The sequence below is a fragment of the Haliotis cracherodii genome, unplaced genomic scaffold, assembly GCF_022045235.1.
Source record: "Haliotis cracherodii isolate W230 unplaced genomic scaffold, xgHalCrac1.p SCAF_2, whole genome shotgun sequence".
NCBI lineage: Eukaryota > Metazoa > Mollusca > Gastropoda > Lepetellida > Haliotidae > Haliotis > Haliotis cracherodii.
The window spans coordinates 32,769,807-32,785,316 of NW_027266275.1; the positions used below are offsets into that span (position 1 = coordinate 32,769,807).

Genomic DNA, 15,510 nt, shown 5'->3' on the forward strand with positions numbered 1-15,510 from the left:
GTTGGACTAATATATATATAAGTTAGACATTTCATTATGGACAGTGTAAGACGTGTCGTGGGATATTCTCACACAAGAGTACAACTTACATTATAGTGCCATTACAGGGGCATTATTCAGAATTATAGACACATAATGTTGTCATAACCATGATAACAGGGTAATATTATATTATTCAATAACTGAATATTTTTAAGCATCGTTTGTATTTCATTGTGCAACCTGCACGTGTCAAATGTGTGATGGAACAGTAGTTTGTGCATATTGTACATACTTTGGGGTTAATAAACGGGCTGAATTTTCATTGTTTTTTTTCGTTCGTTTATTTGGATTTTCCTTATCATGATTAGTAACTGAGGGTCTTGTACAAACCCTGGGCACATACTGGTACACAGTATGAGCATATACAGTGCTCTCTTATATATGCAGCATACACACCCAGTACTCTACAGCAAGACGTTGCTTAACACACTATACAAATTCATGACAATGAATATTTGTCATAAATGTGCTCTCGGGGCATATTTGGTGGTGTTAGTTGCTTTTCATGTGAATCTAATGTGCCATCACAGTGACTGCGTTCAGGGCGTTCAGGGCAAGAAGGTCCCCTTGTGGGAATGGCTGAAGGGCTGTCAGTGTAACTGAATGAGGCCATTGTTGTCTTCTGTGTACCAGATCAGGTGTCTCGTTATAGATTCAGGTGAGAAATGGGCGAGGAGTGTTACCTGCCTGTAAGTCGTTACTTGCAATGCAATACCTGAACATGCAGAAAACAGTTTAACTATGTTAAGACGTTGCCAGTAGTGAAGTCAGGATGGGATATTCCTGAACAAGTATCACCTGGTCCAAGAAAAACGGAAAAATATTTTCTTTACAAAAAAAACCATCACATTGTCTGCCAAAAGAGAACATGTTGTAGTATGAAAGAAACAAAAGTATATTTTGTCCTCCCTGCTTTGGTGCTCAGTGATGCATGTGTTGAAAAAAAGAGTGTTGATTTTTTGAGGTGTTAACATGGTTAAGTTCAAAACTCCCAGAATTTAGTCTGAAAATAATTTTGTAGTGCCTCAGGGGGTGAGTGTTTGTTCATAAGGCCTCACACAGTAGAAAAAACAGTCCCACATACACAACGATCTGCAACTTTAGTCCGGAACCCAAACCTAGTACGTCTGTTTGGTCTAGTTAGCTCAGATATTTTTTGTCTATATTTTAACACTAAAATCATCTGAAAATGATGGTAAGAGCCAAGATCAGACTAGCTGGCCTCAAATGTTTTTGTCTCACACTGACATTAACTATCCCTACACTTCTGTCACAGGGATATTTAGTTAGGATTCCAAACTATGTACCCTTGGCCATGTTGGCAACAAATTGGACATGTTGGGAAGAGACCATAAATTTGTTCAAAATTGAGGTATTTGTAAGTTCATGTTTTCTAAAATTGAGCATGTTGAGAGGTATTTTACCATGTTTACCGTTTGTTTAACTCTACATTCAATGCAACTATGTAAAACTAAGTCTAAGATCTTTTGGTCTTATTTGGTCCTGTTATCAGAGAAATACATCTCTGCCTTGACCACAAATCCAGAACAGTAGTGCTAAACTATAAGAACTTGAACTGGAAATTGTTTAGTTCTAATTTGTAAACTTTCATGACATTTGCTGCAGATTTGGTCCCAAATATCTGACAGCCTCTGAGCAAGTCTAGATAAATCCTGGGTCATTGAGAAAGTTATGGATTGTGTTTGTTGTGGGTGACATTTTGTACATGATGTTTTTAGTGTTCCTATACACTGATTTAGTGTTAAATAACATTGTAGTGTGCTCAGCTGTTGGGCCACATTGTGCAATTCAGTCAGTTATAATGGAGACATGGCGATTATTGTCAACATTACATGGGTAGGTTGATAATGTCACGAGACTGATTAGAGGGCCTGGGTTGTCCAGTTGAGGAATGTGACCCAGTTTGCTGTGCTGATTTGCATCCATTGGTTGTGTCTGAGTCCGATGATGGTGGGTCAAAATTCAAGATTCACCTTGAACATGTTGAAAATGATGCATGGTTTGTCAGCCCAATACTTCAGTGGTACCCGTGCTTGTTGGTTTCACCAAGTGGTACCTGTGCTTGTGGATTTCACCAAGTGGTACCCATGCTTGTTGGTTTCACCAAGTGGTACCCGTGCTTGTGGGTTTCACCATGTGGTACCTGTGCTTGTGGATTTCACCAAGTGGTACCCATGCTTGTTGGTTTCACCAAGAGGTACCTGTGCTTGTTGGTTTCACCAAGTGGTACCTGTGCTTGTTGGTTTCACCAAGTGGTACCTGTGCTTGTGGATTTCACCAAGTGGTACCCATGCTTGTTGGTTTCACCAAGTGGTACCCGTGCTTGTGGGTTTCACCATGTGGTACCTGTGCTTGTGGATTTCACCAAGTGGTACCCATGCTTGTTGGTTTCACCAAGAGGTACCTGTGCTTGTTGGTTTCACCAAGTGGTACCTGTGCTTGTTGGTTTCACCAAGTGGTACCTGTGCTTGTTGGTTTCACCAAGTGGTACCCGTGCTTGTTGGTTTCACCAAGAGGTACCTGTGCTTGTGGGTTTCACCAAGAGGTACCTGTGCTTGTTGGTTTCACCAAGAGGTACCTGTGCTTGTTGGTTTCACCATGTGGTACCCGTGCTTGTTGGTTTCACCATGTGGTACCCATGCTTGTTGGTTTCACCAAGTGGTACCTGTGCTTGTTGGTTTCACCAAGTGGTACCCGTGCTTGTGGGTTTCACCATGTGGTACCTGTGCTTGTGGATTTCACCAAGTGGTACCCATGCTTGTTGGTTTCACCAAGAGGTACCTGTGCTTGTTGGTTTCACCAAGTGGTACCTGTGCTTGTTGGTTTCACCAAGTGGTACCTGAGCTTGTTGGTTTCACCAAGTGGTACCCGTGCTTGTTGGTTTCACCAAGAGGTACCTGTGCTTGTGGGTTTCACCATGTGGTACCTGTGCTTGTGGGTTTCACCAAGTGGTACCCGTGCTTGTTGGTTTCACCATGTGGTACCCGTGCTTGTTGGTTTCACCAAGTGGTACCCATAGTTGTTAGTTTCACCAAGAGGTACCTGTGCTTGTGGGTTTCACCAAGAGGTACCTGTGCTTGTTGGTTTCACCATGTGGTACCCGTGCTTGTTGGTTTCACCATGTGGTACCCATGCTTGTTGGTTTCACCAAGTGGTACCTGTGCTTGTTGGTTTCACCAAGTGGTACCTGTGCTTGTTGGTTTCACCAAGTGGTACCTGTGCTTGTTGGTTTCACCAAGTGATACACGTGCTTGTGGGTTTCACCATGTGGTACCCATGCTCGTTGGTTTCACCATGTGGTACCAGTGCTTGTTGGTTTCACCATGTGGTACCCGTGCTTGTTGGTTTCACCATGTGGTACCCATGCTTGTTGGTTTCACCAAGTGGTACCCGTGCTTGTTGGTTTCACCAAGTGGTACCTGTGCTTGTGGATTTCACCATGTGGTACCTGTGCTTGTGGGTTTCACCATGTGGTACCTGTGCTTGTGGGTTTCACCATGTGGTACCCATGCTTGTGGGTTTCACCATGTGGAAACCATGCTTGTGGGTTTCACCATGTGGTACCCGTGCTTGTGGGTTTCACCATGTGGTACCCGTGCTTGTGGGTTTCACCATGTGGTACCCGTGCTTGTGGGTTTCACCATGTGGTACCCATGCTTGTGGGTTTCACCATGTGGTACCCATGCTTGTGGGTTTCACCATGTGGTACCCATGCTTGTGGGTTTCACCATGTGGTACCCATGCTTGTGGGTTTCACCATGTGGTACCTGTGCTTGTGGGTTTCACCATGTGGTACCGTGCTTGTGGGTTTCACCATGTGGTACCCGTGCTTGTGGGTTTCACCATGTGGTTCCCATGCTTGTTGGTTTCACCAAGAGGTACCTGTGCTTGTGGGTTTCACCATGTGGTACCCGTGCTTGTGGGTTTCACCATGTGGTACCCATGCTTGTTGGTTTCACCAAGTGGTACCTGTGCTTGTTGGTTTCACCAAGTGGTACCTGTGCTTGTGGATTTCACCAAGTGGTACCCGTGCTTGTTGGTTTCACCAAGTGGTAAACATCCAAGACCCACCTAACCTTGCCTGACACATTAACATGATCAAGCTGACACAGGGTGATGTAAGTAAAGCTATGGCAGAGGCCACAGTATCAACAATGGTTAGCTGTGTATTTGAAGTACAGTACAACCAGTCAATCTGGACCATGCTTGTCCATGTACTTGTAAATTACACAGCCCAATGATCCTTGGTGGGTGAGGGTGTGGATCGTGCTCATAATATCAGTTGGCCTGTGAAGGTACGGGGTAGAATAGGTCTTCAGCAACCCATGCTTGTCGTAAATGGCGACTATGCTTGTCGTAAAAGGCGACTAACAGGATCAGGGGTCAGACTCGCTGATTTGGTGGATGCATGCCATCGATCCCAATTGCGTGGATTGATACTCATGATGTCAATCACTGGATTGTCTGGTGCAGAATCGATTATTTACAGACCGCCGTCATATAGCTGGAACATTGCTGAGTGCACCGTTAAACAGAAAAAACAAACAAACAAACAAATGAACAACATAATATCAGTCAATGAATTGACTGGTCCAGAATTTTGAATATGGGATGATTGGACTCATATTGGTCTCTATTTTCAAAGTTTCACTGTAAATTTTACATATTAATGCACATTACATCAGCAATGCTGTAGAGAGTGTAAATTCATTATTACACATGTCATTCATATCGATATTAGTTAACTTGCTTATCTTGAACCATATGGCTAATTAACCACTGCCACACAATGTTGAGTTGTCTACTGGATCAGGGAAGGAAGGGATGGTCTCTCATCGTAATTTCCATAAGGAAGATACGATGCCGGTACTCTTGGGAGTAGGGGTGTATTATGTTATAACAGACCATTGTTATAACATGGATAGCTAAGGTTACTGGAGTACACTGGCTGACCTCCCCTGGTAATGATGGCTGATGCATCATGGCCAGTGATAGCTGGTTAGTAAAACCACACCTTGACTTCTGATTAATTTGGAACCGTAGGTAATTAACAGTAGATTGTATAGTTGTATCCATACAGTTCTATCTATCTACAAACAGTTTCAGACAGTTCTATCCATTTATAACAGTTTCATACAGTTCTATCCATCTATAAACAGTTTTATACTGTTCCATCCATCTATAAACAGTTTTATACAGTTCTATCCATCTATAAACAGTTTCAGACAGTTCTATCCATCTATAAACAGTTTTAAACAGTTCCATCCATCTATAAACAGTTTTATACAGTTCCATCCATCTATAAACAGTTTTATACAGTTCTATCCATCTATAAACAGTTTCAGACAGTTCTATCCATCTATAAACAGTTTTATACAGTTCCATCCATCTATAAACAGTTTTAAACAGTTCTATCCATCTATAAACAGTTTCAGACAGTTCTATCTATCTATAAACAGATTTATACAGTTTTATCCATCTATAACAGTTTCATACAGTTCTATCCATCTAAACAGATTTATACAGTTTTATCCATCTATAACAGTTTTAAACAGTTCCATCCATCTATAAACAGTTTTATACAGTTCTATCCATCTATAAACAGTTTCAGACAGTTCTATCCATCTATAAACAGTTTTAGCTATAACGAGTTTCATACAGTTCTATCCAGCTATGAACAGTTTTAGCTATAAATAATTTTAATACAGTTCTGACCATCTATAAACAGTTTCAGACAGTTCTATCTATCTATAAACAGATTTATACAGTTCTATCCATCTATAAACAGTTTTATACAGTTCCATCCATCTATAAACAGGTTTATACAGTTCTATCCATCTATAAACAGTTTTATACAGTTCTATCCATCCATAAACAGTTTCAGACAGTTTTATCAAGCTATAAGCAGTTTCAGACTTTTCTCTCCATCTATAAACAGTTTTATACAGTTTTATCAAGCTATAAACAGTTTAATACAGTTCTATCCATCTATAAACAGTTTTATCTATAAACAGTTTTAGCTATAAACAGTTTCATCTATTTCTATCCATCTATAAACAGTTTCAGAAAGTTCTATCCAGCTATAAACCGTTTCAGACAGTTCTATCCAGCTATATACAGTTCATGACAAGGCTGTAAAAATGGTAAAAACTAAATGTTTTTGACAGTGTTTTCTTAAAACTGACCCTAACCTAGCTTCATTAAAAGGTGTTGATATTCAGCATGTTCAACAACAGGTTCCTGTTGTGGAGTGTGGTTATTCCCGGGCCCCCTCCTGTGGTAGACACGCCACAGGAAGTTAACCACTTGCTCAGCTTCCTGTGGTGTGCGACACATAATTGATGAACTGTATCACTTGCTCTCCATGGACGTAAAAAACCATGACATGCAGACTTCGTTATCCTGCCCCATGAATGCAGGGTGGAGTTGTCAGGTTCTGTCCAAATTCTGACAACTGATGTCACAAATGGACTAGACAGCTGCCTTTGAGATGCTGCCAGCACTTCCTTTAAAAGGCCATTTTGGGCTGACGGGAATTGCACTTCCAGCAATCTTTGTCAACTTGTTAAACAAACAGGCTAATGTTTGAGGAGCATGCCTAGATTACTCACTGGGAGAGTCAACTTTTAGGGGACTAGATGTAATCTGAAAATAAGTGTGGTATTTTGTGGTAGGGGCTGCAAGGTGAAGGTCACCAAGGTCATGGCGACATTCACAGTTTGGCGTGACAGCTTTGTATGCTTCCAATCCCCACCGAGAATGTTGGAGGAGGATAATACTGTATTTAGAAATTGCCGTCTATAAATGTAATCAATCTGCATCCTGATGATCCAGGAGGGCAAATAAAATCTGTATTTATAGTTTCCAAACAGAGAACTGCCCAAGACAAGCATGGGAACTAGTTAATCTTTCAACAGAGATTTCCTCTGCATACACAATACATACGTGCCATTTACGTGTTATTTGTAAGAATAATCACAGCATATTGGAGCTCCTGGTATCTGTTTCTGATCTTGTAAATAATTTCTTTTAACATTTTAGTTTCCTTATCTTTTAAGAGGAAGTTAGTCCTAAACTGTCATGAAAGACATTTTCATGTTTGATTTATGAAAGGAGTGATACTGAGAGTAGATAAGGAAAGGTGACAACAGGCAAGGGGTTGGTGGGTGGGTCTTGTCCTGTTAATGTCCATAATGTTTTGTGGAAAATCACAAATTTGTGCAGTTGTATTATGTGACAGGATGTCTTTCTCTGTCTTTGTCTTTCATACTCATGTAGGAACAAAGAGATTTCCTCTGCAAACACAATACATACATGCCATTTTACATGTCAATTATTTATTAGAGTAATCACAGCATATTGGAGCTTCTGGTATCTGTTTCTTATCTTGTAAATAATTTCTTTTAAATTGTTTAATTTCCTTGTCTTTTAAGAGGAAGTTAGTCCTACACTGTCATGAAAGACATTTTCATGTTTGATTTATGAAAGGAGTGATACTGAGTGTAGATAAGGAAAGGTGACAACAGGCAAGGGGTTGGTGGGTGGGTCTTGTCCTGTTAATGTCCATAATGTTTTATGGAAAATCACAAATTTGTGCAGTTGTATTATGTGACAGGATGTCTATTTATGTCTTTGTCTTTCATACTCATGTGGGAACAAAATTAAGACAGCAGCTGTTACTCTATATGTCAGAAGTTATATTTGACATTTATCAGATTAAAATCTCAGGTTTAAATTCATATTTTCTTAAATAGACTGCAGTGTCTCGTGTTAGTACTGGATCATTTATTTCCATTTTTGTGTTTGGTATTACTTGTACAAATAATTTTTCTTGTGGCATTTTACCTCAGTCGAAAATAGTATTGACACCAGTATCAGTATTACCTGCACTTATCATTGAGCTAATGATGTTTTGGAAATCTATTGAAAATGCTACTATAATAAGGCCTAAAATATACATATGTTGTGATTCCATCTATTTTCATTTTCAAATTTCCGTCACGACCATTTATATTTATAAGCAGATCAACAATCAACAGTCTTCTTGCAAATCAAGTTGAGACTGATGTAAAAGATATATAATTAGTAAAACAGAATTTCCAAACGAAACACTCAAAATGTATTTCCAGCATTTCATCGTTCCAAATTCCCAATGTGAATTGTTGAATCGCACGTATGTGTGAGATATTTCGTGTAGTGTTTTCCCTCCAACTCCTGATTGTGTTTGACTTCTGCCAGTCAATACAAAGCCTGTTAGGTCAACACAGGTCGTGGTGTATGCTCCGGAGTCAACACTGTTGGATGAGGAAGCTAGTTGTTCGACAACTAGGTAACATGATTGTGACAACAGTGGACATGCTTGTCAAGTACTTCTGAATGTCTTGAGGCTTTTTTAATCCCATTACTCGTAATTAGAGGGGGCATGTCAGATTTGAACCCTAAAACAATGTGGATCTTACTGTGGTATTTGGTGAAATAAAACCTGTTTTCTGAAATACACTTGCATCTATCCAGGAACACAATAAGTGATAACGTTATCTTGTGTATGACATGCCCTTTTCTGGTGTCACTCACTCACTCTCTCACTCACCCAAGCACTCACTCACTCACTCACTCACTCACTCACTCACGCTCCCTCCCTCCCACTTCCGTATTGTGGTATATAAGTGATATCATTTCAAAGTGGCTGTTTATATAACCAAACTCCCTGACTGAGTAGATAGGTTAATGTCAAAACATCATTGGCTTGAGATAGAGTTACTTTGGGGATGACAATGCCACTCCTCAACAGCACTTAATGGAAGGTGATTTGCTACAGGATAACAGTTGCGTATGGACAAGTTAGTTGATCGTAGTGATAATGTTACTTTCAGCTTAACTGTCTGGTGTCATGGAGCGGTCATGTCACTACTGGCAGATTGGCTTACTGCTTTGTACTGGGCAGGTAATTCTATATGGAGGCTTGGTGACAATCTCTAGGATCTATGTCATTTTTCGAAATCCTTGTGACCATTCAAGTGGAGAGGAAGTTATAGAGAAAATTGTAAAAGAGAAGATAAAAGAGAATTTCTGCTTCATGATTAGGGCTATCAAAGAACCTGTGCACCTTTATGGTAAATTTATACTTTATACCAGCCATTTAGCGAGGATTTTAATCAAAGTGCCATTGGCAGGCAAATTGGGAAAAATTGGTATTTTTACATTTCATTGAATGCAATTATGTGAAACTTATTGTAAAATGAAAGGGAGTGTGTGTTTCAATTGGATTTGTTGAAAAACAGGAATGGGTCGGGAAATCTGCTGGAATTTCTCTGCTCCTGAATACTGTCCTGTATCAGTATCTATTTTTTTGTTGATCCTTATTTGAAAAAACACGTCTAGCATGTTTAGGCTTGGCAAAATGGATACTGCGTTAATTATGTATTAATTTTAATCAATATCTATCAGAACAACTTCCATTGAGTTTTTTTACTCTGCATTGTGCTAGCCATGCATGTTCTGTTGTCATGGAAACATGAAATCATCCATTGTATCATTGTAGCTTTCAGAGTTACATACAGTCTGCCTCTGTGAAAGTTGTCATTGACATAGTAGAAAGAAATTTTAATGGAAAATTTGAAATTAGGTTTATAAATGTAATCTAAACTGGTATTGATAAGTTCCATAAATAAATAGCAATGCAATACAGCTGTGATGAAATATTTATCAACTTCTATAAATTGATGACTAGCTTAGACAATATTTCAACGTATTTGATCAACAGCTTGGAAATGTTGATGTTGCTAACGGCTGTCTTAGTACCAGATGTTGAAACCTGGACAAAGTATTGCACCTACTACTCCGCGATATTGATAGTGATAGTGACAATGACCATAAAGCAGACAATAGACATTGTTAAACTGGGACGGGTATGTTGAGGGGTTGTACATTAACTGTTAGCTTCTGGCAACAAGGAAGTGTTTATGAACCCGCTCTTATCGGCCGATGCTTCCGTGCTCCTGATTCGTCAAATTCGAATTTTGACCTTGACCCAAACTGTATTATGCCCTGGTGTGTAGGTGGTAATTGGTTTTTGAAGTTTGATTAGGAATCAATATGTTTTGTATACCGTATTATCTGTATCAAATGCCCTGCTCTGATAAGAGATCCCTAACCAACTATGGTACACTGATCTGCATCTTAACTTGAGTGACTCAACCTTAGTCTGAAATTATCAAATATCGGTAGACACAGACAGTGTTGCAAATACAGGTTTTTATTTTTCTACTCATAGTCTGTTGAACCAATTGCTGAAACTGTTCTGAACCTTTATGAAGTATAATAAGATACGTTGTATTTATACAAATTGATAAACATAAGCAAAGTCACCAGTTTCATATTTCTCAGTTAGCCCTTGTATATGCCCGAAATATTTGGATATCAATGCCGACAGCAACTTTTGAGTGGCTTTCTTGGTTGACGTTAAACTGTGGTCACGTATCCAGGTGAGCTACAGTGCTGTGGCACTGTCTGTCTGAGCACCTGGGCCTCTTGGTGCTGTGATCATGGTAGAGAAGGTTGAAGCTGGCCTCTCACAACCAAACCTTTTATCATGTGGGACAGTCTTCTGTAATGGGTTAGTGGGATGGAGATGTTACCATGGTTACACTGTGTCAGTTCGCATAAGTAAATAAGTAAAACATAATGATTTCACCGACTGCTTACCTATTCATTAACCACAAAACTGTATAAAATATAAAATGATACAAAATCAATAACATCATTTGGTACAATAGTGCAGCAAAAGCTATTGTTTTTTTGAGGGAACAGTAGTCTGCTCGGCGTTGTGGACTAATTTATATTTTGTTTCATGGAAACATATGAGCCTAAACAAATGGCAAGGTATCTCTTCCAAGTTGTTAAGAAATGTATATGAACATGAGTACAAGTTATTTTCATTCTGTGTTATGTATTTCCATCTGTTTCTTTTCAGATATATCCCAAGTTGTGAAAGGAAACCTTCCAGAGGAAATGAAAGAATGGAAAAATGTGAGTACCTGTTGGTTGGTTTTTTTTGAAATGTTGTGGTATAAATGTTGCCATTTGAAGAGGGAAGTAGATCGTGTGCAGGAGTCTTGGAGACATCGTCATTCATATGTAACAATTATATTCTTTCTTTACACCTGGGATTCCTCAAGGTAGCCTTGGCCCCTGGTATTCTTCCCTCTTAGTGATTCCCAAGGGAAGTATATTCAAGTAGGCAATTTGTTAAAAAAACTTTGACCTGAATAGCACCTAGTAGTGCCATGGCTTCCAGATGCACTGCTCATGCTGAAATATATCATACCTATACAATCACAAGCCAGGACAAGTGTCTCCTGTCCATGGCAGAGTATAACCACCACTTTACCTGGTAACCATGGTAACGGCATACTCACACTATTGACCACTCATAACAGGGCATTTCTGATTAATTTAATGTTGCTGACTACTCCATTGTTGCTGACTAATGGAGTGTTGCTGACTAATGGAGTATTGCTGGCTAATGGATTGTTGCTGACTAATGGTTTGTTGCTGACTACTTGATTGTTGCTGACTAATGGAGTGTTGCTGACTAATGGAGTATTGCTGGCTAAAGGATTGTTGCTGACTAATGGATTGTTGCTGACTAATGGAGTATTGTTGCTGACTAATGAAAAATTGCAGACCATGGTGTAAACTCGTCCCTGTTTCCCCAAACAACCCCAGCACTATCTTAGTCAACGTTAAGATACATGAGAGCTTCAGCCACCATGATATTGCTTAGATGCTACTTGACGCAACTACTTAACCTGAAGACATCTGAATGTGTGATATTGCTAAGATGCTACTTGACGCAACTACTTAACCTGAAGACATCTGAATGTGTGATATTGCTAAGATGCTACTTGACGCAACTACTTCACCTGAAGACATCTGAATGTGTGATATTGCTAAGATGCTACTTGACGCAACTACTTAACCTGAAGACATCTGAATGTGACAGGAAAGACAGATGAAATGATAAATAGAGCAAGACATATTCTCCGAGAAAACCTGCTTCCAAATCAATGATTGACAAGTATCTATTCATTGATCAGTTACACTGGCTGTATGTGACGGAAGTTGACAACACATATAGAATGGTATTGATTCTGAATATGGCGGTCGCACGCCAAGCCCGATTAGGTTTCAACAATGCGACACACTGTTCAGTGGTGTGGGAACTGGGTGACAATTCCCACTTCCCTGAACACCTCATCACCTCTATCAGACAAGAACTCTCGTGAAGGGGAGGAAATCATAGACCTAATGTCTGGCGAGCAGTTTAATGAGTGGCAATAAAAATTGTTTTGAGATTATTTCCATAATCATGATAATGGCACACGTCTAAAGAAAGATAGTGATTTTTATGAGGCCTTGTAGAGTGCAGGTTTTTTTGCATTGTATAAGGCAGAAGGCTAGTGGTGAAGGTTCTCTCACTACGCAATGTTGGTTTGGTGGGTAGTGGTTTAATCTCATTAAAATCAGATCTTAGTTCTCACTACCGCTAAACAAAGATCTGAGGACATCCCATTAGGGGTCACGTCAGAACGACCTTTCATCCGACCAATCAGAGCGTCGCTTACCAGATCATGAAAGTGAGAATGTGATTTCTAATCATGGAACCTCAAATAACTTTGACACAGGGTATTCCGAACGATAGTTAAGGGCTTAACATCTGAATCCATACAATCTAGACCATCTATGAGCCATTCCAGAATGTTCTTTTGTTCAGATTTCAAATTTTTAATCGCGAATTTTTCAAAATATGTTTCGAGGTATCAGATTAGAGTAAGAGATCTGGTTTTAATGAGATTGTCATATTGTCTTTTATTGTACACCCCAGGATAGATCACCCATTTAATAAACACAGATGTATTACATGTTGTGTAATGTGCTTATGTACTGCAGGAACAAGTTTCACTAACGTATACTGAAAACTCCCAACACCCCTCTGCTAATTCAGTGACATTGTGTGTAGAGATCATGGATCACTGAGAGGAGCATATGCGACTGGATGACTTGCTAGACTGACGTCACATGGCATTATTTCGCTGGTGGATCTTGCAACAAAATTCCACAAATTACATCATAGGGTATTGTGACTTGATTGTAAACTTGGTTCCACAAGGCGATCGTAGCGCATGACAGTCGGATGTCTATGTAAAAGTATGGGAGTTGCGATAACCTTAGCACTACAATCATGGGAACAGCTTTGTGGAACGGTCCCCTGAATTCCAATGGTGGGCCATAATATGGTATACATATATATAGAAATACATGTCAACTTTTGAAGTGTTTGAAGTATTATTCTGTTAAACTCAATTGAATGATGCTGTGGATTGCATAGATGTCTGCCTCTTCACAAACGACAGTATGACAAATATTTTTATGAATGGCAAGGAATAAATAAAGTACTAAACTCGCTCGTTTAGTATTCTACATACCGCTTTATATTTCAGAATTGAAGAGAAGTCTTTAAGAGAGTATGTAGGTTTTATGGGTGGAAAATGTGTCATTAACCTTTAGCTATTCTATTATTGTACATTGTGATGTTTAATGTGAATCTTTATTCATTTGGAACATGACTTTCAATCAGATTTTATCGGATTAATGATGATTAACAATAAAATGCAAACAAATCCAAGAAAATGGGCAACTGAAACAGAAGTGTTAAGTACAACCTTGAGGCTACAAATTCCGCAAAGGTTGGACACAAAGGGATTGTTTTGTCATTCCATTGTTCCGTTGAAGGTTTTTTCTATTTTTAAAAAAAGCCGTTTGGGACCTGGGTAAGAAAGGGTTCCAGCACGCTACTGTATCAGGTGGTAAGGCTAGGATGATTGGACCGCCTCCATGGTCTAGTGGTAGAGCGTCTGACCAGAGAGCAGAAGTTTGGGGGTCCCCGATCCCCAGCCTCATCATACAAAATGACATTAAAAGATGACACTTGTTACCCTGCCTGGCGCTTCTCATTAAGGAGATAAAACAAGGACAGGTCAGCTCGGAGTACTGTGTCTGAGCATGGTGTTGATGATGCCGTCCAGACTAGTACAGACAGACGCGCACTGCTACGCTAAACACCATTACACCTCACCTTAGTTGATTGTGTGTCCTTGTACCTGACAGATGTTTGTCTTCCTACCCTGATGGCATGGAATGTTGCTCCAGACTTTGCCTGGTCCAAACTCTTTTAAAAGGCCTGCATGATATAGCTGGAGTATTGCTGAGTGTTAAGTGTATTGAGCAATGTTCTCTAATTCACTCCCTCAATAGGAGAGTGGAAGGTCGTTGGTGCCATCCCCGACCGCATCATACCAAAAAACATTCAAAATGGTACTTGTTGTTACCCTGCAAGGTGCAATAAAACAAGACCTCGTCATCTCAGAGTCATTGTTCTGTGTGATATCTCGGTGGGCTAACACTATAAAACTGATATTTTTCCTGGCTAGTACGAGCATACACGCATGCATGCATGCATGCCGCTATATAAGTGCAATAATCTTGAATGTGATGTTAAGTCACATTTCACCTCCCCTCACCTCCCCTCACTGTATAGCTTTTACGGCTGTGAAGAACACCCAGCACCTCACACTTCTCATCAGAGAATGAGGATTGGGTAGTCACAAGGTGTGACTGCTTCTGTGATTGTGCCATCCACCACGGGTTCTCAGGGGGGTGGGGGGTTTCCTGATAAGAAAACAGGACCTCGTTCCACTTAAAACTGCTTTAAGTCTATGTTAATGTATGGGAGTTACGATCGTCTTAGCACTACATTCGTCTTAGCACTTAGATTGCTTTATGGAATGAGGCCCGGTACCTGATGCTAGTCGCAACAGCCAATAAAATGGATTCAGGCTCATTGACATTTTGTGACGTCATCCTTGGCAGCCTGGGATGTTGCTCATACTATCAACCACTGGTTACCTGGACCTGTTTCTATTATATACAGGCTGTAGTACTGTGGCTGAATCATTATTAACTGGCATCCACTCATTGTAACTCAGTTCACTGGTCTATTGTTTCAGTACACAGATTACTTGGTTGGCTTTGCTGTGTGTTTCGTTGTGGGCATCCTGTTCTGCATCATCATGCCTTTCGTTGGCTGTTGTTTCTGCTGTTGTCGCTGTTGTGGCAAGTGCGGCGGGAGGAAGAAGGAGAAGGATCCGAAACGAGCCAAGTGCAAGCGTGTCTCCTACTGCACTATCATGCTTATACTCAACACTGTCATGCTGTAAGTACCACCATGGTTCTGTGTCTTTTTCCTCAACACTGTCATGCTTATACACAACACTGTCATGCTTATACACAACACTTTCATGCTTATACACAACACTGTCATGCTTATACACAACACTTTCATGCTTATATACAACACTGTCATGCTTATACACAACACTGCCATGC

General features: G+C 40.0%; 1 protein-coding gene across 5 annotated transcripts in view; it reads left to right on the forward strand.

Annotated features, from left to right (window-relative positions):
* The window catches only part of LOC139468003 (prominin-1-like), a 76,629-nt gene that overhangs the window by 26,180 nt on the left and 34,939 nt on the right, over positions 1 to 15,510 (forward strand). For all 5 annotated transcript variants that reach the window (XM_071249651.1, XM_071249648.1, XM_071249649.1 and 2 more), the window contains exons 2-3: positions 11,036 to 11,091; positions 15,132 to 15,337. In XM_071249651.1, the coding sequence (XP_071105752.1) occupies positions 11,036 to 11,091; positions 15,132 to 15,337 (262 nt within the window). The remainder of the gene's footprint in view (positions 1 to 11,035; positions 11,092 to 15,131; positions 15,338 to 15,510) is intronic.